Source organism: Nomascus leucogenys, chromosome 23 (assembly GCF_006542625.1).
Source record: "Nomascus leucogenys isolate Asia chromosome 23, Asia_NLE_v1, whole genome shotgun sequence".
Classification (NCBI taxonomy): domain Eukaryota; kingdom Metazoa; phylum Chordata; class Mammalia; order Primates; family Hylobatidae; genus Nomascus; species Nomascus leucogenys.
The window spans coordinates 17,480,178-17,504,810 of record NC_044403.1 but is presented as its reverse complement, the minus strand read 5'-3'; the positions used below and the strand labels follow the sequence as shown (position 1 = coordinate 17,504,810).

Sequence of the window (24,633 nt, the reverse complement as noted above, 5' to 3'; positions counted from 1 at the left end):
AGTGAGCTGAGATCGCACCACTGCACTCCAGCCTGGGCGACAGAGCGAGGCTCTGTCAAAAAAAAAAAAAAAAAAAAGTTACTTTTTAATGATACACAATAAATGTCCATATTTTGGGGGTATATGTGATAATTTAATACATTCATTAATTTGTAAAGATGAAATCAGTTTGGATGCCCTTTCTTTCTTTCTCTTGCCTAATTGCTCTGGTCAGGACTTCTAGTATTACGTGGAATAAAAGTGGTGATAGTGGGCATCCTTGTCCTGTTCCAGATCTTAGAAGAAAGGATTTTAATTTTTCCCTGCTCGGTATGATACTAGCTGTGGGTTTATCTTATATGGGCTTTATTATTTTGAGGTATGTTCCTTCTATACCCAGTTTGTTGAGGGGTTTGCTTTGTTTTGCTTTTTAGAGATGGCAGTCTCACTATATTGTCCAGGCTGGTGCCTCGAACCCCTGTGCTCAAGGGATCCTCATATCCCAGCCTCCTGAGTAGTTGAGACTATAGGCATGTGCCACCACACACTTGGCTAAGGGTTATATATATATATATGTGTGTATATATATATATGTGTATGTGTATATATATATAAAATAATGTTGAATTTTATTGAATGTTTTTCCAGTATCTATTGAAATGATCACTTTTTTTATTCTTGGTTCTATTAATATGATATGTCATGTTTATTGATTTGTGTGTGTTGAACCATTCTTCCATCCCTGAGATGAATCCCACTTGATTGTGACAAATTATCTTTTTTAGTGTGTTGTTGAATTTAGTTTGCTAGTATTTTGTTGAAGATTTTTGCCTCTATGTTCATCGCTGATATTGGCCTGTAGTTTTCTTTTCTTGTCTCCTTGTCTGCTTTTGGTATCAGGGAAATCCTGGCCTCATGGAATTAGTTTGAAAGTGTTCCCTCTTATTTATTTATGTATTTATGTATTTATTTTTGAAGAATTTGAGTAGAATTGTTCTTCTCTAAATGTTCAGGTAGAATTCAGCAGTGAAGCCATTAGGCCTTGGGTTTCCCTTTGATGGGAGACATTTTATTATAGCATCAATCTTGTTACTCCTTATGGGTTTGTTGAAGTTTTCTATTTCTTCCTGGCTCAATGGTGATAGGCTATATGTGCCCAGGAATTTATCTCATTTCTTCTAGATTTTCCAATTTGTTGGCATGTAGTTGTTCATAATAGTCTCTAGTGATTCATTATATTTCCATAGTCTCAGTTTTCGTGTCTCCTTTTTGCTTCTTTCTTTTCTTTTTTTTTTTTTTCAGACACAGGGTCTCACCTTGTCACCCAGGCTGGAGTGCAGTGGCACAATCATAGCTCACTGTAGCCAAAAACTCCCAGGCTCCTGTGATCTTCCACATAGCACCCTCCATGTAGCATCACCACACTTGGCTAATATTATTATTATTATTATTGTAGAGATGAGGTCTCCCTATGTTGCCCAGACTGATCTTGAACTCTTGGCAGCAAGTGATCCTCCCACTTCAGTCTTCCCAGTGGTGGGATTACAGGCATGCGCTACTTGTTTCTCATTTCATTTATGTGAGTCTTCTCTCTTTTTTTCTTAGTCTAACTAAAGGTTTGTTGATTGTTTATCTTTCGAAAAACCAACTTTTTATTTTATCAATTTTATGTGTTTTTTTTTTAGTCTCAATTTCATGTGAATTTCTGCTCTGTTCTTTATGATTTCTTTCCTTCTACTTATATTGAGGTTTGGTTTGTTCTTTCTTTTCTAGTTCCTTGAGGTGCATCATTAAGTTATTTAAAGTCTTTCTACTTTTTTGATATACATGTTTATTGCTATAAACCTTTTTTCTTCATTCTGCTTTTGCTGTATCCTATAGATTTTGTTATGTTGTATTTCCATTTTCTTTGTTTTAAGAAATTGTTGTTTCCTTCTTAATTACTTCATTGACCCACTGGTCATCCAGGAACATGTTGTTTAAGTTTCATGTGTTTGTGTATTTTCTGAAGTTCCCCTTGTTATTGATTTCTAGTTTTATTCCATTGTGATCAGAAAAGATACTAGGAATGATTTCTACTTATTTGAATTTGTTGAGACTTGTTTTGTGGTCTAAGAAATGGTCTATTCTAGAGAACTCATGTGCTGATGAAAAGACTGTGTTCTGCAGCAGTTGGGTGAAATGTTCTGTAAATGTCAGTTAGACCTATTTAGTCTAGAGTATAGTTTACCTTTGATGTTTCTTTGTCAATTTTCTGTCTGGATGATCTGTCCATTAATGACAGTCAGGTGTTGAAATCCCTACTATTATTGTATTGCAGTCTATCTCTCCATCTATATCTATTAACGTTTGTTTTATATACTTAGGAGTGCCAGTGTTGGGTGCATAGATATTTATAATTGTTTTCTCTTGCTGAATTTACCCCTTTATCATTATACGGTGACCTCTTTGTCTCTGTTTGTTTTTAATTCATAGTCTATTTTATCTGATGTAAGTATAGTTACTCTTGTTCTTTTTTGGTTTCCAGTTTCGTGCATTTTAAAAAATGAATTTGTTATTGAGATATAATTTATATATAGTGAAATGCACGAATCGTAAATGTATAGGTCAATGAGTTTTGACCAATGTATACTCCCATGTAACCAATACCCTGAACATTTCCATCACTCCAGAAAGTTCTTTTATGCTTCGCTATTGTCTGAATGTTTGTGTCTCTCCAAAATTGATGTTGAAACTTAATCTCCATTGTGATGGTGTTAGGAAATGGGGCCTTTTGGGGAGTGATTAAGTCATGAAGGTGGAGCTGTCATGAATGGGATTAATTCCTTTATAAAAGAGGTTGAAGGGAGCTGCCCTGCCCCCTCCATCATGTGAGGAAGCAGCAGGAAGGAGCAATCTTACAAGCAAAGAGCAGCCCTGGCACACACCAAATCTGTTGGCACCTTGATCTTGGACTTCCCAGCCTGCTGAACTGGGAGAAATAAATTTTCTGTTGTTTATAAATTACCCAGTCTAAGGTATTTTGTTATAGCAGCCTGAGCAAACTAAGCCATGCTCCTTTCCAGCTAATCACTGCCCCCACTCCATTAGAAACAAACACTATTATCATTTTGATTATGTTACATTCATTTTGTTTATTTTTTAATTTAATGTAAATGAAATCATACTCTTTTGTGTGTGGTTTCTTTTGCTTGGTGTAATGTTGAAATTTAGTTAGATATTTTTGTGTGTATCAGTAGTTTCTTACTTTTTTATGTGACGTATTAGCATTTCCTTGTATGAATATATGGCAACTTGTCTTTGCTTCTTCTGCTGATGAACATTATGGTTTTTCCAGTTTTTGGTAAGTATGAATAAAGCTATTAAAATCATTCTTGAACGATCTCTTTGGTGGCCATATGCTTTCATTTCTCTTGGGTGAATACTGTATTTAGAAGCAGAATTGTTGGATTATAAAACAGTTCTATGTTTATTTCATAAGAAACTATGAGACAGTTTTTTTACTATTTGATTCCATTTTATATCCTCACTGGCAATGTATGAGAGTTTCATTTGCTCCACAGCTTTGCCAATGTTTGATTTTGTTTGTCTTTAATTCTTGCCTTTGCAATTTTTGGGAAGAAGCAAATCGTTGTGGTTTTGATTTGCCTATCTGTGAAGACTAATGACATTGAATACCTTTTCATATGCTTCTTAGTCATTCATATATTTTCTTTCGTGAGTGTTCAAATATTTTGAATGTTTTCTATTTTTAATTTTCTACGTTTGTCTCAATTATTGTCCTAGGGGTTCTTTTGCATACAAGTTCTTTGTCAGATACATGTTATTGGGAATATTTTCTCTCAGTCTCTGGCTTTCCTATTTATTTTCTTAATAATGTCTTTTGATAAAGTTCAATTTATCAGTTTTTTTGTTTTACAGATAATTTTTTGTTTCCTGTCTAAAACATCTTTACCGACCCCAAGGTCATGAAGATAATCTAGGTTTTCTTCCAGAGGCTTTATAGTATTAGCCTTGAGGTCTATGATTCAGCTTGAATTAATTTTTGTGTATGATGTCAGTTAAGGGTCAAAGTTCAATTTTTTTACCATGTGGCTATTCAGTGGTTCCAGCCCCTTTTGTTGAAAGCTTTCCTTTCTTCATTGAATTGTCTTGGCACCCTGTTGAAAATCAATTGACCAATTAAATATAGTTCTATTTCTGGATTCTATTCTATTCTTTTGACCTACTTGTCTGTCCTTATACCCTTACTATACTCTCTTGATTAGCTTCAAGAATTTTTATCATTTTTTAGTTCTGTTCCTTTCATCATGGCTACTTTTGCCTCTTGCCAATATTAGCTTGAGAGTTTATTTCAGCAGTTAGCACAGCTTTCAAGCTGCTTTGTATCTCAGAGTGTCTAACTAAAAAATAGGAAAAATAAGAACTCCCTTATAGGGTTATTGGGAGAAATAAAGAAACTAGTATACATGTTTAAAATGTACTATAATTCTAAAATAATCCTTAAGCGTTCAGAATGTTGCTTATTTTTATTTCACTTTTTGCTCTCTTGACCTTAAAACATATTCTTATGTATGTTTACTGAAATCCCCCAGTAAGTTTCAGATTGTGGCAGGGCACCTGTTCTGTGGATTTAGGGAAAAACAAAGGCCCAATATAATTGAGGGGAGTGATAGGCGCCTGTTTTCTTCCTGTTTACAGTAAGCCTTAACAGAGGGTGATGGCAATTCTTTCTGACATTTTTCCTTTGTCTGTTTTAAAAACAGACAAAGGTATTACTGGACTTCCAATGCTTTGCTCTTCCAGATATTTCTAATTTGATCCCCTGAACAGTCTGCTTTTTTTTCTCTCTATTGTGGTAACTCCTTTTTCAGATGAATGACCTTTGCTCTCCTCACCCCAAATCAATGACCTTTTAAACTGTTTTAATATTTACTAGGGAATTACTTGTTCTGAGGCTTGGATTGAGTTTCTCTAAAAGATGGTATTCTAGAATTTAAATGGTGGTGAGAGGAAGGGTTGAAAAGCTGAATCCATTCTTTTACCCAGACAAAACTAAGCTGAATAACAACTCTTTCTCTTTCTCAATCACTTAAGAGCCTATAACAAAGATGAATAAAAAGTGTCAATTATTTTACAACTTTTACCTGTTACCGCCCTAGTTCATACCCCAACTGTCATTCTTATTTCTAAATGGAAACTTTCCTTCCACAAGCTTAATGGCAACTTTTTACCTTTTTGGCCTTTGTGTTTACTGGATTGTAAAATCCTGGAGGACAACTCTATGACGTTGTTTATCTTAGTTTTGATTTAGCATCAAACCAAGTACATTGCATTCATTTAATAAATGTTTATTCAATTAAACCAAGTGCTGATATTCTACCCAATACAGTGTCATATATATATATATATATGCATATATATATATAATATTGCCTGATACACACAAACACACACACACACACACACACACATATGTATGTAACAGGCAATAATTGTTCATGATTTAGTGATAGTAGGAACTCAGTATTTTTTCATTGATCAATTAATAGTTTGAACACATTCTAAATTTAGAGCATTAGATGAGTCAAGTGCTACTTTCTTTTTTAAAAAAATGTTAGAACCGGCGGGGCGCAGTGGCTCACGCCTGTAATCCCAACATTTTGGGAGGCTGAGGCGGGTGGATCACGAGGTCAGGAGATCAAGACCATCCTGGCTAACACAGTGAAACCCCGTCTCTACTAAAAATACAAAAAATTTTGTATCACATCACATCACATCACAGCCGGGCGTGATGGCGGGCGCCTGTAATCGCAGCTACTCGGGATGCTGAGGCAGGAGAATGGTGTGAACCCGGGAGGGGGAGCTTGCAGTGAGCTGAGATCACGCCACTGCACTCCAGTCTGGGCTACACAGGCAGACTCCGTCTCAAAAAAAAAAAAAAAAAAGTTAGAACCATTCAACTAGCATTCTGTAGACCAAATTATCTAAACAATAGCTCTCCTCTTCCTTTTTCTGCAATGCTATCCATAAGATTTGGCCTGTATCACCTTATAATAAATGAAGAGAGTCTTAAATTCTTATAATACCAAACTCCTTTGGAGAGAATTCAGAATAGATTTATGTCATCTCAAATTCTATCCTATTCCAGTTAGTGTTACAGACAGATTCTAGTACACTTTACAAAGATACGTGAATAAGTAGAGTTTTGAAAGATACAGACATAAAAATGAAGAACAGATGCCTTCTGATGCTAGATTTTCCAAAACTCCTATTGTTATGCTTATATAGAAATCATTCTCAGACCTTCCTTGGATTAATTTCTGTTCCTAGAGCAAACTGGTAGTTATTTCTTTCTTTAATATAACATGAACTTGTCCATCAAATCCTAGAAAGTTAGTCCTAGGAATATCCTTTAAAGCCTAAAGGAGTAAATTAAGAGCAAAAAAAGGAAGTAGACCGTGCAACAGGTGGTGAGTGTCTGAGATATAGCACTAGGAGAGAAATAATATAGATTGAAAACAGAAATCCTTAAACATTTCTCGTATAAACCCATGAAAGATAGATCCATAAATATTGTGGGGACTATGGGGACTAGGAAGCTTGGAAGTATCCCTAATCTAGATATTGATGGTAGGCTAAATATCTACGGCTTCCCTAAACATTCCTCTAAACCTCCCTGTAAAAAAACACACTAACCTGATTGTGTAATGAACTGATCCAGTACAATTGCCTCCAATTTCATTCTGGACCCTGAACAGGAGGGAACATGGTGACAAAGCAAATTGTCTGGTATCATGAATTTGGAACACCGTAAGTAATCTTTACTGAGGGTTACATTCTGTCATTGTCAGCCTTTTAAGGAGGCCTTGCCACCAGCGCAGGGGAGGTGAACTCTAAGGGAAGGTAATTTTGTCAATGCCTGCTAATTAGTTTTACCCTGGAGATTTTAACTTTCTACGAAGTTTTTAAAAACAACTTCCAAAGCTTTGCGTGATCTTTTTCATCGTTTTCAGGTAACTAAAAGTTAACCGCCTTCCCTTTCCTTCCCCTCTCCCAATCCTGAAATGTTCGAGGATTCAGAGTTCCTAGACAATGGCTAATGTTCCCCTTCCCACTGATTAGGGGAGTTGGCATTTCAGAAACCAGAGCTTCTAAGGGCGCCAAATAGAAGGGCTCAAAGGGAATCAGCAGGCTATGGTTACTCTGGGCGGGTAAATCAGGTGATTTAGAGGAGGGGTTTGGCGAGGTTGGGGTCGGGCTTTAAACGTGGGAGGGCTAATTAGTAGGAGATTAACTGGAGAGGGGCGGCGCCTGCGTCCGGCCCGCGCGGCCACAGTCCCAGCAGTGCGCGCGACCCGGCGGCGGGACAGGCTTGCTTCTTCCTCCTCCTCGGCCTCACCGTGCGTACTGGGAGGGGAGAAGGGGACGGCATGCAGAGGGTGGCGGGCAGGGAGGGCCAGGGTGGGTGGCAGAAGACTTGAGGGGAGTCTCTGCCAGCCGGAAGTCCTTGGCTCCACTTAGAAGCTAAACGTTGGCTTTTCAATCGATCGCTTTCGAAAGAGAATTGTATTTCTGTCCCCGTGTGGGTAAGTTTTCCCATTTCTCAAACTCCAAGAATGAAACGAGAGAGTAAGTCTTTTCATGCTTGAGTGATGATTTCCAAACTTTTCCTTTTCAAGCCAAAGTAGCCTCCTCTTTGAAAGGGTCCCTTGAACTCTGGGGAAGGAGGAAAAGGCACGTGCAAGTTGTAGTAATGGAGGAAGTGCCTGTAGTTTGAATGACTGCTGTTCTCCCCAAGAGTGCAAAAGCCTGCGGTGTCTCAGGTCTCATGGGCATAGTGGCCTTTATGCCTACTGTAAGGCAGGATTTGCTCTTCTGAGTTCACTTTGATAGGAGAAACATCAGCAAGTTTTAAAATAATAGTAAATAATACTACGACTAATAATGCTAGCTATTGAAACAAGAGGATGTGGGTTAGATGATAATATTTTTGTGTGATATCATAGCCAGTGACAAGAGAGCTACGGGTGAACCCCTTGGGAGGGTTCTCACTTGTGCCCCACTTCCCCAGTCTGGAGGAGGAAGCCATGTGGAAGGAGAAAAGGAGAAGGGAACTCTGTTTTCGGGAATTAAGGTCTCATGTATTGCTTTAGCTGGCCTGGGACAGAGGAGAGAGGAGTGCATGTAAATCTTCTAGTCTCTCTGCTTCTCTTGAAATGTGGCAGTCTGGGCTCCACATTTATTCTCCCTATTTATATTCCCCTATTTCTTCTCCCTAATTTATTTCCCAGTGAGTGCTGAGTGGGTGCCCAGCAAGCATTGCTGTATGGCACCCAGGCCTCCAGTGAGCAATCCTTAAAGCCCAGTTTTCCTGGGGTCCCAGCCTGCTGTGAATCCCAGCCTACACCTACCTTTTGCATATGCTCTTCTTGGCCTTAGGATTGTACTGGACTTTGTTGTCCAGTACTGTTTCCAAAATAAGAGGGCTATGTGTGCGATTATCTTTGGTAATTAAAAAAAAAAAAAAAGACAAATCAGTCCAAATTTGGATATTACCCTCTGTGGCAGACAAGTAAAATTTTTCTACGGGTTTGTTTTAGAGTGGTGTGTATGAATCCCTGAGACTGGATGAGGAGGTCAGCACAGAGAAAGGCCTTACCCCACCACTCTCCCGAGAGGCACCAGCATTTCACCTGCAGCCTCTGGGCTCTGAACCCCACTTTGCATGAGACCACACAGTGGGCTGAGTGTGCAGCCGCCATGATGCCTTCAGGAAATGCTAGAATTCACCTAGAGTTCCAGATTAATGTATCCGCAACATGGCCACCGAATTATCTTTTTTCTTTATCTCATGCGTAGTGCTTGTTAGTTTTAGAAGGTACAAAATTGCAGAGTCATGGCCCTGGGATGTGTGCCTAGATTATTCATGTGTTTCACAATATTGATGTAGAAAGGCCGGCCACCTTATCCTGAGAAGAGAACTTTGCTCATTTTGGCCAAAAGCCTATAAAGGGAAAGGGAGTCCCTCAACTGAGAAGTGAAGATTCTTCTCTGATAGATAGTACGGGGGTTTGGGGGAAGGGTAGAAAACAGGAATGAGATTTGACAAGGAAAGGCCTCCAGAAGACCAGAGGTGTTGAGAATTCTTAGGCTTGATGGTGGGTAGCCCAGAGGTAAACAGTTGAGAAAACTAAGTTGCAGTCTTGGTCTCTCCACTGTGAATTTGGGTCATATTACTCACTATCTTTCTGGGCCTCAATTTCCTTATATACTAAAGGTAGAAAAAAATATTATTTGCTCTACCTCAGGGTTTTTCAGGTCAAGCGAGATAAAATATGCAAAAGCTTTTTGAAAATTCTAAAATCCTCAGTGCCTAGAACAGCGCCAAAGTCGGAGCTTTTTTATTTGCCAAACACACAGCATTTAACAGGTCCCAGAGCTTTTTTTTTTTTTTTTTTTTTTTGAGACGGAGTCTGGCTCTGTCGCCCAGGCTGGAGTGCAGTGGTGCGATCTCGGCGCACTGCAAGCTCCACCTCCCGGGTTCACGCCATTGTCCTGCCTCAGCCTCCCGAGTATCTGGGACTACAGGCGCCCGCCACCATGCCCGGCTAATTTTTTGTAATTTTAGTAGAGACGGAGTCTCTCCGTGTTAGCCAGGATGGTCTCGATCTCCTGACCTCGTGATCCGCCCGCCTCGGCCTCCCAAAGTGCTGGGATTGCCGGCATGAGCCACCGCGCCCGGCCCCGCTTTTCTAACTTTACTCAGTCAAGGCTCACAAGAATCCGGTGAAATAGGAGTTCTTATTCAACTCCTTTTACAGGTAAGGTGAAGAGGTCCCAGAGAAGTTAAGTCACAGTTACTAAGTGGCAGGGTCGAGATCCACCCGAATGCCAATCTAGCTCCTGAGTTTCGAATACTTGATACTCTACCCCATGTCCTCTTATGAAGAAGTCACCTCCACATTAGGGGACAGAGCTCTGGTCTCTGGCAAGAGAGGTCGAGATATTTATTACCATGCTGGCCAATGAGTGGAGAATATAATGAGCAAACAAACCACTGTGCGAACATGATTCGTCATTGTAAATATTTTCTATAATGCATAACCAAATTAGTGTTTTTCCCTGCTTACTTTTCTTAGATTATTTCTCCTTCATTCCTTGAATCCTCAAACCACTTAACATTTCATCCTGTTATTTATTATTATACAGGACCACTTTTCTCCCTCCTGACAACCTTTCCTGGTAAAAGGCTTTCAGTAATTTTGTTTTGACTGCAGAGCCAACCGTGATAACGGCTCCAGTTTTGTGCAACAAACTCATGGCAATTTATTGATAAATCAGCTTTGGGGGAAAAAAAGGTTTACACCAGCACTGCCTTAATCCATGCTATAAACAACTACTATTTGTTAATATTCTTACCTTAACTGCTCGTTACCTGGCTCTTGGGTACCTGTGAAGTGGAAGATGTTACCCTGGAGAGATGGTTCATTGACTCATCAGGTGTGTGTCAGAGGCTTGGTGCTGGCTTGTCTCCCAAACCCACAGACTTGAGGAGTTAAGCCACATTCTTCGTGATCGAGAAACTCTGTGTGAAGTGCGCTGTGTGTTGTTCATTTTTAAAGAAAAGGCCTCCCATTGCCCTTTTTCCCAGCCACTGACTTCTTTGTGTACTTTCCCACCAACAGTCCTGGGAGGCTGCCATATTTTTCTCTACTCTTTCAATGCTGATTTTCACTGAGGGGGAAAAAAAAAGTTCTCTGGATTTTTGTTCCATCAATAAATAAATTTCATTCTGGGAACATTAGTAGAGGCCTATAGAGAATGTCTTAGTTTTAAAATTATTGTTAAGTAACAACTTTCTATTTGATAAACTTACCTTAATTTTAAAAAACTTCACATGCTTACTGTATTTCTTCAGATCGCTGTACAGAGGCCTGGGACTTAGGGATCCTTTATTAAGCTAATTACTTTACTAACACTCTGAAGGATAGTGCAGTTTATTCATGACTTTCACCCCTTCAATACTAGAACAAAAGCAGACACATTAAATGTTACTGAAAATATTATCTTGCACTGAGAGCTAATCTAACATACTGTGCTTTCAAGACTAGAGACTTGTGGAGGCTGATTAATTTGCTGTCTAGGGGATTTTTTAAAAACCTTGCGCATGTAGTTTCTGTTTGCCTAAATCCAAGCTGTATATTTTTAGTCTAAGAAAACAAAAATACGGGGGCCAGGCTGGCTCATGCCTGTAATCCTAGCAGTTTGGGAGGCTGAGGTGGGTGGATCACCTGAGGTCACGAGTTCAAGACCAGCCTGACAAATATGGTGAAACCCCGTCTCTACTAAAAATACAAAAATTAGCCAGGTGTGGTGGCGGGCACCTGTAATCCCAGCTACTCGGGAGGCTGAGGCAGGAGAATGGCTTGAACCCAGGAGGCAGAGGTTGCAGTGAGCCAAGATTGCACCACTCACTCCAGCCTGGGCGACAGAGCGAGACTCCATCTCAAAAAAAGAAAAGAAAACAAAACAAAAATAGGAGTTACTTAGGTAGCTTTGATTTCTTTATCTGCAAAATGGGAATGATAATCCCTCACCACATAAGTGGAAAAAGAAAGAAGATGACAGATATAAGGGGTGTCTACTTGTGCCAGCCACAGAGTGGGCATTCACTTAATGTCGATTGAATTAGAATTAAGCAGAATTAAAGAGTTGAGAGCAGAATTAATCAAGTCTCTTCAAAGAGAGAGTACAGTGTAGTAACTGTATGGGGTGTTCGTGTCCCACTTGGCAGCTTAACAACTGTAATTCCCTTTTTCTTTTGTGAAATGGGTATAGTTATGACAATTGTAATAGATTAACAAAGGTGATGAAAGTAGTGTACATAATGTACATAGTATAGTTGAACAGATAGCAAACTCTAATAAAGCTAAATAAATATGTATGTGGTTTTTAATCACATTCACCAGCAACACAAAGATGGCTATATGACCAATAATGATACATATAAATGTATAGATTACTGGTAAGATGGATAGAAAGATTGCATCTGATAGATGTCAGGCTAATAAGGACACATGCAGGGGTTAAGCTTTAAAGGCAGGAATGGACATCATCTAGAAGAGATAGTACTGCATGCCAAGCAGGATAAATAGCGTCTAAGCTTGGGTCTGAGAAAAGATGTGTGTTTCTGTGGAAGAGAGAGAAGTAGATAGCAGGGCTGATGAAAGAACAAGAGGAGGTTACAAAGAATAATGGCAGAGGACTGGAAATTTACATTTTAAGCTTTACCCTAAATTCCTACCTGTTTTGACTTCAGTATCACCAGTGTCTTGGCTTTCCTCTTCAGCACATTCCCAATTATACTTCCAATTCCAGACACAGATAGCTACATTCCTCTACTCAACAGCTTTTAGTTGAATGTAACTTTGGAATGTGAAATGACTCGAGGATCATGTAAAGCTAATTCTCCTTCCCTATTACACCCATGAAAGTACCATATATGGTAATTCCTTACCTTGCATTTGCAAGCCTGTTTTTTTGATGTTTCCATTATCCTGCTTCTCCTTCTTTACCTGTCTTCGAATCGATGATGACGGTGATCGTGATGACGATCGTGGTAAGGATATTATAAACTTTATTGAGGGTTTTTCTTGGGCTAGTCCATATTTTATCTCCATTACATTAGACAACAACCCATTAAGTTAGAAGCTATTACTATTTCAATTTTTTTTTTGGGGGGGGAGACAGAGTCTCGCTCTGTCACCCAGGCTAGAGTGCAGTGGTGCGATCTCGGCTCACTGCAAGCTCCGCCTCCTGAGTTCATGCTATTCTCCTGCTTCAGCCTTCCGAGCAGCTGGGGCTACAGGTGACCGCCACCACGCCCGGCTAATTTTTTGTATTTTTAGTAGAGATGGGGTTTCACTGTGTTAGCCAGGATGGACTCGATCTCCTGACCTCATGATCCACCCGCCTTGGCCTCCCAAAATGCTGGGATTGCAGGCATGAGCCACCACACCAGGCCTATTGTTTCGATTTTAAGAATGAAGAAATTTAGTCTCAGAGACTGAATCCCTCAAGCAAGGTTAACAGCTAAATCGTGGGACTGGAATTCAAGTCCTAAAGCCTACAGTTTTGAATACTATTGAAATGACAACGAGTTGTAAGTTGGGTCTCCAAAGCAGGATACGTAAGAGCTGAGGCCTTCCTAAGTTCAGTGCTGCTACTAGGTGCATAGCTTGATGTTTCCAAAGAGATCAATCTGTGACCTCTGGTCTTTTGCTTTCAACCTACTTATAGTTAATCTCAGTGCAAGTATGTGATGTTAGTCTATGTTTAGGGCATTTTTGCTATTTATTTTTGCTTATACTGCACCCTTTTTTCAAGTAGTACTTGTTTGATGTCTTCAAACTTAATAATATAGAACTAGATAAAATATAATATTGCATACTTTTTTTTTTTTGAGACAGAGTCTCTCTCTGTCGCCCAGGCTAGAGTGCAGTGGCGCAATCTTGGCTCATTGCAACCTCCACCTCCCGGATTTAAGCAATTCTCCTGCCTCATTCTCACGAGTAGCTGGGATTGCAGGCACACGCCACTGCGTCCGGCTAATTTTTGTATTTTTAGTAGAGATGGGGTTTCACCATGTTGGGCAGGCTGGTCTCAAACTCCCGACCTCAAGTGATCCACCCGCCTCGGCCTCCCAAAGTGCTGGGCTCAGCCCCTATTTACTTTGACATTTTAAAAACTAAACTATCATTTCTTCTGCAAATAGTCCAAAATATTTTTAAGAACAGTATAGTTAATGCTGCAACATAAGAACATCAAATGATCTTCCAGTTACTTTGGGTATTTATGTCTGCTTTTTCTCATTCTATTTAAATCTTTTTAAGATTCCAGACCAAAATTGAAAAAATGGTTGACCTCACCCAGGTAATGGATGATGAAGTATTCATGGCTTTTGCATCCTATGCAACAATTATTCTTTCAAAAATGATGCTTATGAGTACTGCAACTGCATTCTATAGACTGACAAGAAAGGTAAGAAATTTGGAGGTAATATTTTCTTACTTTAAGAGTTGGAATTCTGGAGAGCAGTTTTCTTAATTTTCTTTTTTTATTTTTGGTAAAGCCCAATAGCACACTGTTTTATGCTGTAAGTGAAGTATGCAATCGTTTGGCACAGATGGATCTGATGTATTTATGAAAGAGTTGCTTTCTCCTAGAAACTAGTAAATGGTTTTTTCATTATGGCTTTTACCTTTTTATCATTCTGCTAAGCAGATGAGATATTCTGGATTATCAGTTTTCACGGAAACTTTCTTTCATTTTGGAATTAATTTTGTCAATGAGGGTTTAGAAAACAATCATTTTCCAGACAGTTAACTGGTATTTTCAGCTCTAGTACAGGTCAAGGGTATGATTTTGGTAAAAAAAAAAAAAAAAAAAGAAAAAAAAAGAAGAAAGGAAAAGAAGAAAAAGGCTGAGAATTAAAGTTCTTACTTTCAAAGTGAGCCTCATATGATATGAGCCTTTTGAATTTTGTGTACTTCTGACTTTTTAAGTGGATACTATTTCTACCCAGCATTATAAGAATGACTTTTTTTTTTTTAAGTGCAGTTGTGGGGAAGGTGGTAGACAGATTCTGAAGCATATATTCTGTATTCAAGCAGGGTTTATGCGTGCTTGAAGTGCATAGAGCAAGACTCCCTTTACAAAGTTAAAATACTTTCACCGGTGTAGTCCCTGTGCCCATTCAGCAACTTTTTCCTGGAGACCATCTGTTTCTCTCTTAGGATCTGTCCTGAGTTTTGTCCTCTAGAGCCTTGATTTTATCTACAGGTCACAGTCTTCCCTAAGGTGTTTCCTTGTTACTATCTTTTTTTTTTTTTTTTGAGACGGAGTCTCACTCTGTTGCCCAGGCTGGAGTGCAGTGGCAGGATCTCGGCTCACTGCAACCTCTGCCTCCCGGGTTCAAGTGCTTCTCATGCCTCAGCCTCCTGAGTAGCTGGGATTACTAGGTGTCACCACATCTGGCTAATTTTTGTATTTTTAATAGAGACGGGGTTTTGCCATGTTGGCCTGGCTGGTCTCGAACTCCTGATCTCAGGTGATCCTCCCACCTTGGCCTCCCAAAGTGCTGGGATTACAGGCGTGGGCCTGGCCTACTATTTTGAGGTATAATGGAAGGATGTTTGCATTTTAATGGAGGGCACATCTCTCATACGCTGATGTGTTGCAGCATCAGGGCAACAAAGTGGCTGTCTGCTTCCAGGGCCACACTGACTTCTAGACACAGAATGTCACCAAGGAAATGTACGGTCTTATAAGAAAAGATGAAGGGAATTCAAATTTGGAGAGTGCCGGGAGCCACATGCTTTTTATGTGTGCTTGGTCATGGAGTCATTTTACACAATTGTTAGCATTGTCAGGTGAAATGAGGATTCATCTTTCCATTTTATATAGAAGGGGAACTTAGAGGTTAAGTAGCTGTCTGAGTCCATTTGGGCTGCTTTTACAAAATGCCATAGACTGGGTGGCCTAAGCAACAGACATTTGTCTCACGGTTCTGGAGTCTGGTAAGTCTAAAATCAAGATGCCAGCAGATCTGGTGTTCAGTGAGGGCCCAGTTCCTGACTTGCAGATGGCCATCTTCTCATTGTATCCTCACATTGGCAGAGCACAGACAGAGAGAGAGAAGGAAGCAAACTCTCTCCTTCCTCTTCTTATAAAGACTTTAATCTAATTCATGAGGACTCCACTCCCTTCACCTAATTACCTCCCAAAGGCCTCATATCCCAGATACTATCACATCGAAGATTAGGCTTTAATATACAAATTTTGGGGGGCCACAAGCATTCAGTCTTTAGCAATAGCTTACCCAAGGTTACATACAAATAAAGAGTGAAACTGAGATTCAAACTGAAATTGCATTAAACCCAATTTAATGCTCTTTCCATTGTAATACATTTATTTCTTTATTCAACATATATTTATTGTACATCTAGTGTGTGCTAGGCACTTATTTAGGGGAGCATGACGATGAACAAGACAGACAGGCCTGACCTTAGGAACTTTATCTGGAATATTTATTCCAGATAAAGATGTTGAGGAAAACTGATGGGCAGTATCTCAGCCCTGTGCATCAGTTCTCTTCAACATCTTTATCTCTAATATAATGTTAATATCATATTAAGAAAAAATAGAAAACAAATGAGATTAATTTTGCAGTTTGTGTTTTTCTCTGCCATAAATTATTAAATAGTGGCACATGCTTAAATATTTTTTAAATGCAGATTTCAAGTTTCAAGGGATGGGGAAGCTATTTCAAAGAACATAATAATTGCAGGAAGCAATACATGAATGTGTACTTCTTATTCCTAGGAATGCAGTTCAGCATCTCAAATTTCATTATACAGTATTCTTCAACCCGAAGTTTTATCTGGTTTAGAAAAAGAAAAGAGGTACACACGTTCTGACAAAGTACAAGACACATTTCCCATCCCTTACTCTTTTATGCTTCTTGCCTGTTCTCTAAAACCTTCGGCAGGTAAACATATTACTTTCAGATGAGCCAATCACTTGGAAATGTTAATACACTTGAGGGAAGGTATGTCAACATCACTGTGAAAAAGATACCAGTGAACCATAGTAATAGTCACTGCCTTAGAATTATGCCTTTCCCCATATTTGCTTCCTTTTCACTATTTTTATTCACTGGTTTTTGTTCAAGTTCTTATTTATGCTTCTCTTTTTACAACTTTGCATTGTTAATAAAAATTCAGTTTTAACTATAGATGCCTTCTCCTCTTGTGTTTGATTTATTGCTCCAAATGGGCCAACCTGGATGTCTATATTTCTTCCACTAAAATGCAAATAACTTACTAGGTAGAATATCCCCACATTATTTGTTGGTTTGTTTGTTTTCTTTTTTTTGAGACAGTGTCTTTCTCTGTCACCAAGACTAGATTGTAGTGGTGCAATCACAGCTCACTGCAGCCTCAACCTCTTGGGGTCCGGTGATCTTCCCACCTCAACCGCCTGAGTAGCTAGGACCACAGGCATGTGGCCCACCACCATGCCCAGCTGTTTAAAACACATTTTTGTAGATACAGGGGCTCCCTATGTTGCCCAGGCTGGTCTTGAATTCTTGGGCCCAAGCAATCCTGCCTCAGCCTCACGAAGTGCTGGAATTACAGGTGCGAGCTATTGCTCCCAGCCAGTATTTGAAATAAGCTTTTTTTCTTGGTATTTGGAATAGGTTTTTGCCAATCCAGAAGACTGTGTAACATTTGGCAAAGGAGAAAATGCCAAGAAGTATCTTCGAACAGATGACAGAGTAGAACGTGTACGCAGGTAAACCATGTCTCTTGAAATTACTTACTTTATGAAACAATTTTGGTCAAGGAGTTCAGTGAAGACATCTCAGAGTCTTGGAGACTGAGGAAAAAAGGTGAGACCTCTTACCTACTCCACGTGACAATTAACAGAAAACTGGACATCTGAAAGTCTCCAAGTATCACTGCAATTGTATGTATTGCCAATTTTGCAATACTGTACTTTTATCTGTACTTCCTTGCGGTTAATGACATTGCTTTATATAGGGATGTATCAAAAGTAACGGCAAGGAGGTGGTGAAATGGGAATAGTAGATTCTTGCAGTTTTATCATCTTTCTCCATAGGTGAGACTGTCAACTCATGTAAAAGGTTGAAGAATTAGGTATTTTTGCATAAGATTCAAAATAAGAATGTTGACACTCAGGAGGAGTAGGAACCTCTTTCTCTCTGTCCCTCTCCCCACTGCCATCTCTTTTTAGATATTATGTTTTCATGTACTGGGAATTCAATGAGCAATGAAAAGCAATAAGCCAAGATACGACTGGGGTACAATTGTTCCTATCACCCAGGTAGTGGGCATAGTACCTGTTAGTTTTTCAACCTTTGTCTCCCCTTCTCTACCCCCTCTAATAGTCCCCAGTATCTATTGTTGCTATCTTTGTGTTTATTACCCAGTGTTTAGCTCCCACTTATAGGTGAGAACTTGTGGTATTTGTTTTTCTTTTCCTGTGTTAATTCATTTAGGGTAATTAATTGCCTACAGCTGCATCCATATTGCTGCAAAGGACATGATTTCATTCTTTTTTTTTATGCGATGGAGTCTCACTCTGTCACCTAGGCTGGAGCGCAATGGCGTGATCTCGGCTCACTGCAACCTTCTTCTGGGTTCAAACCATTCTCCTGCCTTAGCCTCCTGAGTAGCTGGGACTACAGGCATGTGCCACCACGCCCAGCTATTTTTTTTGTATTTTTAGTGGAGGCTGGGTTTCACCATGTTGGCCAGGCTGGTCTTGAACTCCTGGCTTCAGGTGACCCACCCACCTTGGCCTCCCAAAGTGCTGGGATTATAGGTGTAAGCCACTGCGCCTGGCCCAATTTCATTCTTTTTTTTTTTTTTAACTGCTGTGTAGTATTCCATGGTGTATATGTACCACATTATCTTTATCCAATTCATATTGATGGGCACCTAGGTTGCATTATCCCTTTTTTGATTCTCTGTGAAAGTCTGAAGCCCCTCCCAAGATTTCTGCAGATTCTCCTACGGCATATCATCTCCAGATTAACTCTGGATCTGGGTTCCCGCTTCTATGCATGTTTCCATATTCTGCAGTTCGTTATGCTGGATGTTAATCCAGCCGTTTCGTCGGTTCCCTTCAAAAATTAACTAAAAAAAAAATGTGGCTAAAAATAGACTTGAGTAAGTGGAAGTGCAGAGGCGTTTACACTGTGGCAACACAAACATTTTAAGTTGTATGTTATTTCTCTGTCAGACAATGGCCTTCAGCATCGTCTCTTTGGGGAATATGCCCCGTAGCTGGACCTCCTTCACGCAAGCAATGCCCAGTGTTACACCATTTTTGAGGCTCTCCTCTAGCCCCACAGAATCTTCAAACTTTTCAGCGCTAAAATTAAAACTACCTTCTTGCTCATGCAAAACAATTCTACCCCCAAGCTATTGATCAAGCAAGAGTGTTTCTCTTCTAAGAAAAAGTCTGTGCAGATACTTAGCACAACATTTCACCTTCTATCTCACCTAGTTATATACTTGTTAATTCAGCAGCCCTGCTGAGTAAATCAGTGAGTCTTGAAAATGGGTTGTGTCAAGAATATGGATATAAAATAGTTTCAGGACAAAGAATCACTGTGGAAATTTCAAACAATAGCAGAACAATATCGAAGGAAAAATTATGTGTTAGACGAAAAAAATTTAAAAAAGTGAGTGAAGCTTGAAGTTTTCAAAACCACTGAAGAGACATGAAAATGTTTAAAGCCTTGTCTGGTCCTTTATGCACTTCCTCTTTTAGAGCAGGCAGCCGCCTGCATGATGCTAGTCATGACCCTGTATTTATAAAATTGTCCAGAACTGGAAAGTGATGAGAAGCAATTAGACCCTCAGTAGTATTAATAAGATTGAAATGAAAATCTAAGTCTCTTGTGTGAAAGCGTAACAAAAGATATTTTATTTGGGGATTTTAGATTCCTCCCTACTACTCTTTCCGACCTTCCACCCTTACGCCCTGCCCATGGGATTGTACTTTTAGAGGAAAACGACGCTATCTAAATTGATCCGCTAGTCAGGTTGCAAATCAATGTTAGAAAGAACAATTGACCCTAGTTCTGAAAAGGTTCGGAGTCCTGGAGGAGGTGCAGCGACTGTGTGCACAAGCGTCCCCTGGTGATGAGACACTGGCTTTTCAGCATAGTAAGAGAAGAGCGTCTCCAACAGAGTGGAGTTTCCAGTTGTATAATGCTTTTTGAGATAGTAACTGTTTAATCGAAAAAGTGCCTAATAACACACTTTTGGAGATCCTTTTCAGAGAGAGTGTTTCCAGAATCTTCCCTTTCCATTTTTAAGCTACACTTTTTTTTTTTCCCCTCTCTTGTTACTTCAGTAATTGTAAAGATGTTACGATTAGCGTGTTTGAATGGCAGAGCCAGAATGGGGCTAAAAATGAAGTGAAAAGTATGCTTTACCACGTGCAACAATTGTGAAAATTAATACATACACATATGGAACAATTAATTAAAAACTTAAAGTAATATGTGTTGAAATACCAAGATATGTGACTTAAAGTCAGTTATTTGAGTTCTGGACAGACAGAAACCAGTGGTGGTTAGAAAGCACTTGACATATTTATTTATTTATTTAATATCATCTTAGCTTGTCTAGGAAGCATTCAAGACCATATACATTCAACAGAAAAAGATAAAAAGAAAGTTGAAAGGCAAACAGGCCAGCTGGTGAAATACAGGGAGTCATTCGAAAGACAAAATAAAGGCTTGAGGTTGGTATTTAGGGACAGGAGAGACATTTAGAATATATTCCCTTTAAAGGTAGAGAATAACCCTTCACTAAGAGTGTTCCATGGAGTGTCCAAGTGACACTTGCTGGGACTCTGTCAGGAGACTGGAACATAGGCTAGGGGTTGAACTGGATGATGTCCCTCATGGCCCCAGTGTATGAACACACATATATGGAGAGATTATTGTGTATGTATCATTGTCATTTATTCTATTGGGATGCTATCAAAGAGCTTTAAAACTGGGTTCCTGACCTTCAGGGGTTTATAATATTCCCCCCATCCCCACCCCCAAAAGACCCACATGCATATAGTAATAGGAGAATGATATGAAGCCATGTTCCATTAGTTCCATGGAATATTTCATAAAGGAAGACCTTGAAGAGTATTAGGATTTGAAAGGAGGAAGAGGAGAGAAGAAGTCTTGTCAATTTGGGAAAATTCCTTTGTGAGAATGTGAACACACGGCTGGCTGTGTGCTGAGGGTGAAGAGCTTTGGCTGAGATGAGGGCGTCAGGAAGAGCCTGCTGTGCAGCTCCTTTTGTAGTTGTTCACAGCCTGACAATCCCCAGATGCATGTAGCAATGGCAGTCCAGGTCAGGTGGATGCTGGGATCCAAGTAATTCTGATCTGAGGGAAGGAGGCGTGGCTGTGACCTCAAGAGCACAGAGATGGTGGGAAGGTCCGTCACAGAGCAAATGTGTGCCAGGGAATGTCTTTCCAAAGGAGAAAGAAAAATGGGAAAATGTAATCATGGGGAAGAAGGGTAATAGACCCAGGTAGAAAGTGGTCTCTTAGGAAGATTGATGTCCACCTGGTGATAGATTTTGGCAGCTGTTCTTAAATGGCACTAACGTGAAGGAAGCTGCTGCTCCAGGAAGGAGTCTGTTGTTGGAGCAGAGGGGAGGGTTAGGACGGAAAGGTGACAGTGCACTGCAGCAGGTGCTCACAGAGAAAGCTGGGGAACTGTTTGCCTGGAACAGAGTCTCAAAAGAAGTACAAAATACAGCATAAATTGGCATAAATATGAGGGTCTGTGGAAAACAGGCCTTATTAGCATAATGAGGAGTGTTAATTTTGAGAACATTTTGAGGGCTGACGAAAGAGAAAGAGAATTCAAAAGGGAGAATAAGATAAAGAGAAAATGAGGCTAGAAAAACATGCAGGAGCTAGAAAGGTAAAGGAACCCCTGCCCCTTGACCTTCCTTCCCTCTACTTGCATCGTCCTCTTACTGTCCTTGACGTTCTTCTCTGCTTTAACATTCCATTCCACTTGTCAACTGCTTCACACAAGCATAGAAGTGAACAGTGTTTTCCAGAGACTCTCCTTTTTCTAGTTTCTTCCTCAACCTTAAAATTTCTGTCCTTTTGGCATGTTGTGAAGGAGAACACTAACGTGCCTAAGATTGGAGGTGACGATATCTCTGTGATGCTACAGGAGAAATCACAGGGCCAAAACAAATACTCAGTGTCATTGAAAAAGTGGGCCCTTCTTTAATAGAAAATGGTATTCCTGTCTTTTCTTTCCCATCTCATTCTCAGTAGTACTTGTATTGTTCCATGAAAGAGAGGGCACAGGAACACTCACACCTTCCTCTCTTTGCTTTTATTCTGTATTGAAGCCTTTTCAAGTCATTACTTATCTGGGCTGCTGCTGTCTTCTTCATGTTTCTATGTAGTCATCGTCTTTGTGAGGCAAGCTTAGAGATAATCTAGGGAAGACAGGAGAAAGGAAAGGAGAGGAGGAAAGTGACCATCATTGAGCAGGCGATATGTAATAATTATATGTTTAATGCTATGGAAGAGAGTAACGTAAAGCAGAAATAGTTTTCATTTTGAAATACGTGTCAATAGCTGACAAACTCTATCAAACTCTCCATCTCTAGCCTAGATTCTAAAGCAATTTCTAATTCTGTAGACTTAAGGGACATGACATTTTAAAATTAAGTATTTTTAAAAATGTTGCTGGGCATGATAGCTTGCACCTGTAAACCCAGTGTTTTGGGAGGCTGAGGCTGGAGGACTGCTTGAGACCAGGTGTTCAAGACCAGCCTGGGCAACATAGCAAGTCCCCATCTCTAAAAAGAAAATTTAAAAAATTAGCCAGGCATGGTGGTGAGGCCTGTAGTCCCAGCTACTCATGAGGCTGAGATTCAGGAGTTTGAGGCTGCAGTGAGCTATGATTGTGCCACTGCACTTCAGATGGAGCAACAGAGCAAGACCTCATCTCTAAAAACAACAATAGCAATGACAACAATAATAGTAAAAATGTCAAGTCCATAGTAGATGTGTTTTGTATTCGGTCTTAGCCAGAGAAACTCAAGATGCCATGGTTTGGAGCAAAACTGTGGCTAAAACATGCTTTTTGTTTTCTTCTGGCTCTGTTAGAAAGAAAACATTTAGGAAATTCTCTCTTTCTCTCTTTCACCTATCCTACTTTTTGTGTGTCCTTTGTAGTTTTGCACCATCATTCCTAACGAATTTATTTGGCATTTGGAAGATAGGTTAGCCAAAATTTTACTATATTTGAAAGGCTAGTTATGTATTCTGTTATTTAGATATAAGAGCATGAGATTCTTGATATTAAATTGGTAAATTAATTATTGGCAACCTAGCAGTTTGGATTGGCAAGGATTCTCTCAATAATCATTTGGTAGAGTAGCAGAAGCAAAGGAGGAGTCTCAAGAAAAATCAACACCAAAAGGCTTTTCTTCCTTCAGGGAAAAGAATTTTTATAAAAAGAATCTTGAATTGCTAATTGTTATGAACCTCATAAGAAAAAAGTATTTTGTATTTACAAAAATGAAATGAGTTCTATTAGATAGATGTTGTTTTGATATTCTAGGAACTACAAAATGCCTTCTGTGATATTTAAAGATACACTAAAAATAAAAAGAAACAGAAATAATGAGAGATTCTAAATAAAAGTCAAGTGGGTAAGGAAGCAAGACAATTTGAGAGAAAAAAAAAATCTTACTTTGAAATTTAAGGATCCGTTAGTGCTCAGATTTAGTTTTTAGAAGAGAGAGAAAAAAGGATACATATCTACTGTTTTGAAATTAGTGTCTTTAATAGTTATCTTTTTCCACAGAGCCCACCTGAATGACCTTGAAAATATTGTTCCATTTCTTGGAATTGGCCTCCTGTATTCCTTGAGTGGTCCCGACCCCTCTACAGCCATCCTGCACTTCAGACTATTCGTCGGAGCACGGATCTACCACACCATTGCGTATTTGACACCCCTTCCCCAGCCAAATAGAGCTTTGGGTTTTTTTGTTGGATATGGAGTTACTCTTTCCATGGCTTACAGGTTGCTGAAAAGTAAATTGTACCTGTAAAGAAAATCATACAACTCAGCATCCAGTTGGTTTTTTAAGAATTCTGTGCTTCCAATTTATAATGAATACTTTCTTAAGATTTTAGGTAGGAGAGGAGCAGAGGAATTACGAACTGGGGTAAACCCATTTTGAATATTAGCATTGCCAATATCCTGGATTCTTGTTTTACATTTGGATTAGAAATTTAACATAATAATTCTTAAGTCTTTTGTCTGATGTTTAAAGTACTTTCTTATAAATTTGGATCATGTTATGATTTGTAACATTCACACAACACTTCACTTTTGAATCTATAAAAGAATTGCATGTATGAGAAACCTATATTTCAACACTGTTGAAACGGACATATGAAATAATTTAAAGAATGATTTTGTTTGGTTTTATTTTTCCCAGCATTTTGTTTTCAAAAGTTTCAAATCTAGGGTAAAGTTGAAAAATAGTACAAAGAACCACTCTATACCCTGCTTAGACTCACCAGTTGTTAATATTTTGCATATTTGCTTTCCTTCTCTCTCTGTTTTCCTTTTCTCTGAAACAGCTGAGAGTAAGTGGCAGATATAATGACATGTCACTCTTTAATACTTCAGCATGTTTTTCCTATTAACAAGACATTCTCCAAATAACTGCAATACCATTATTACACCCAAGACATTTAGTATTAATATAATAATATTTCATATATAGAGTCCTTATTCCAATTTTTTCATATTTCCCCAGTAATAGTCTTCATAACTGCTTTATTTTTGATCCAGGAATCAAAGACCAAACATTGCCTTCTGTTATCATTTCTATTTAGGTTTCACTTAAATGAGAGAGTTCTTTCACTTTCTTTCTCTTTTGTATGACCTTGACATTTTTTGAAGAGTATAGACAAGTTATTTTACAGAATGACCCTTAATCTGGATTTGTTTTATCTATGATTTTCTCATTCTTAGATTCAGATTAAACATTTTTG

The 24,633-nt window shown here is 39.2% G+C and overlaps 1 protein-coding gene across 2 annotated transcripts; it reads left to right on the top strand.

Annotated features, from left to right (window-relative positions):
* Positions 1–7,290: 7,290 nt before the first annotated feature.
* MGST1 (microsomal glutathione S-transferase 1) lies at positions 7,291–24,046 on the top strand. 2 transcript variants are annotated; one of them, XM_003265555.4, is made up of 4 exons: positions 7,291–7,382; positions 13,875–14,022; positions 17,243–17,337; positions 23,432–24,046. In XM_003265555.4, exons 2-4 carry the CDS (start codon positions 13,897–13,899, stop codon positions 23,676–23,678), a joined length of 468 nt encoding a protein of 155 aa, XP_003265603.2. In that variant the 5' UTR covers positions 7,291–7,382; positions 13,875–13,896; the 3' UTR covers positions 23,679–24,046. The 2 variants fall into 2 exon arrangements, with proteins under 2 accessions (XP_003265603.2, XP_003265604.2); XM_003265556.4 differs by lacking the exon at positions 7,291–7,382 and adding an exon at positions 7,455–7,568.
* Positions 24,047–24,633: the final 587 nt, after the last annotated feature.

Bases quoted from the DNA above. Each gene is read 5' to 3' on its own strand.
- MGST1 (XM_003265555.4), top strand. From the start codon at position 13,897: ATGGTTGACCTCACCCAGGTAATGGATGATGAAGTATTCATGGCTTTT. The intron at 14,023-17,242 runs GTAAGAAATTTG...TATTTGGAATAG, and splicing joins TCTATAGACTGACAAGAAAG to GTTTTTGCCAATCCAGAAGA. The intron at 17,338-23,431 runs GTAAACCATGTC...CTTTTTCCACAG, and splicing joins AGAGTAGAACGTGTACGCAG to AGCCCACCTGAATGACCTTG.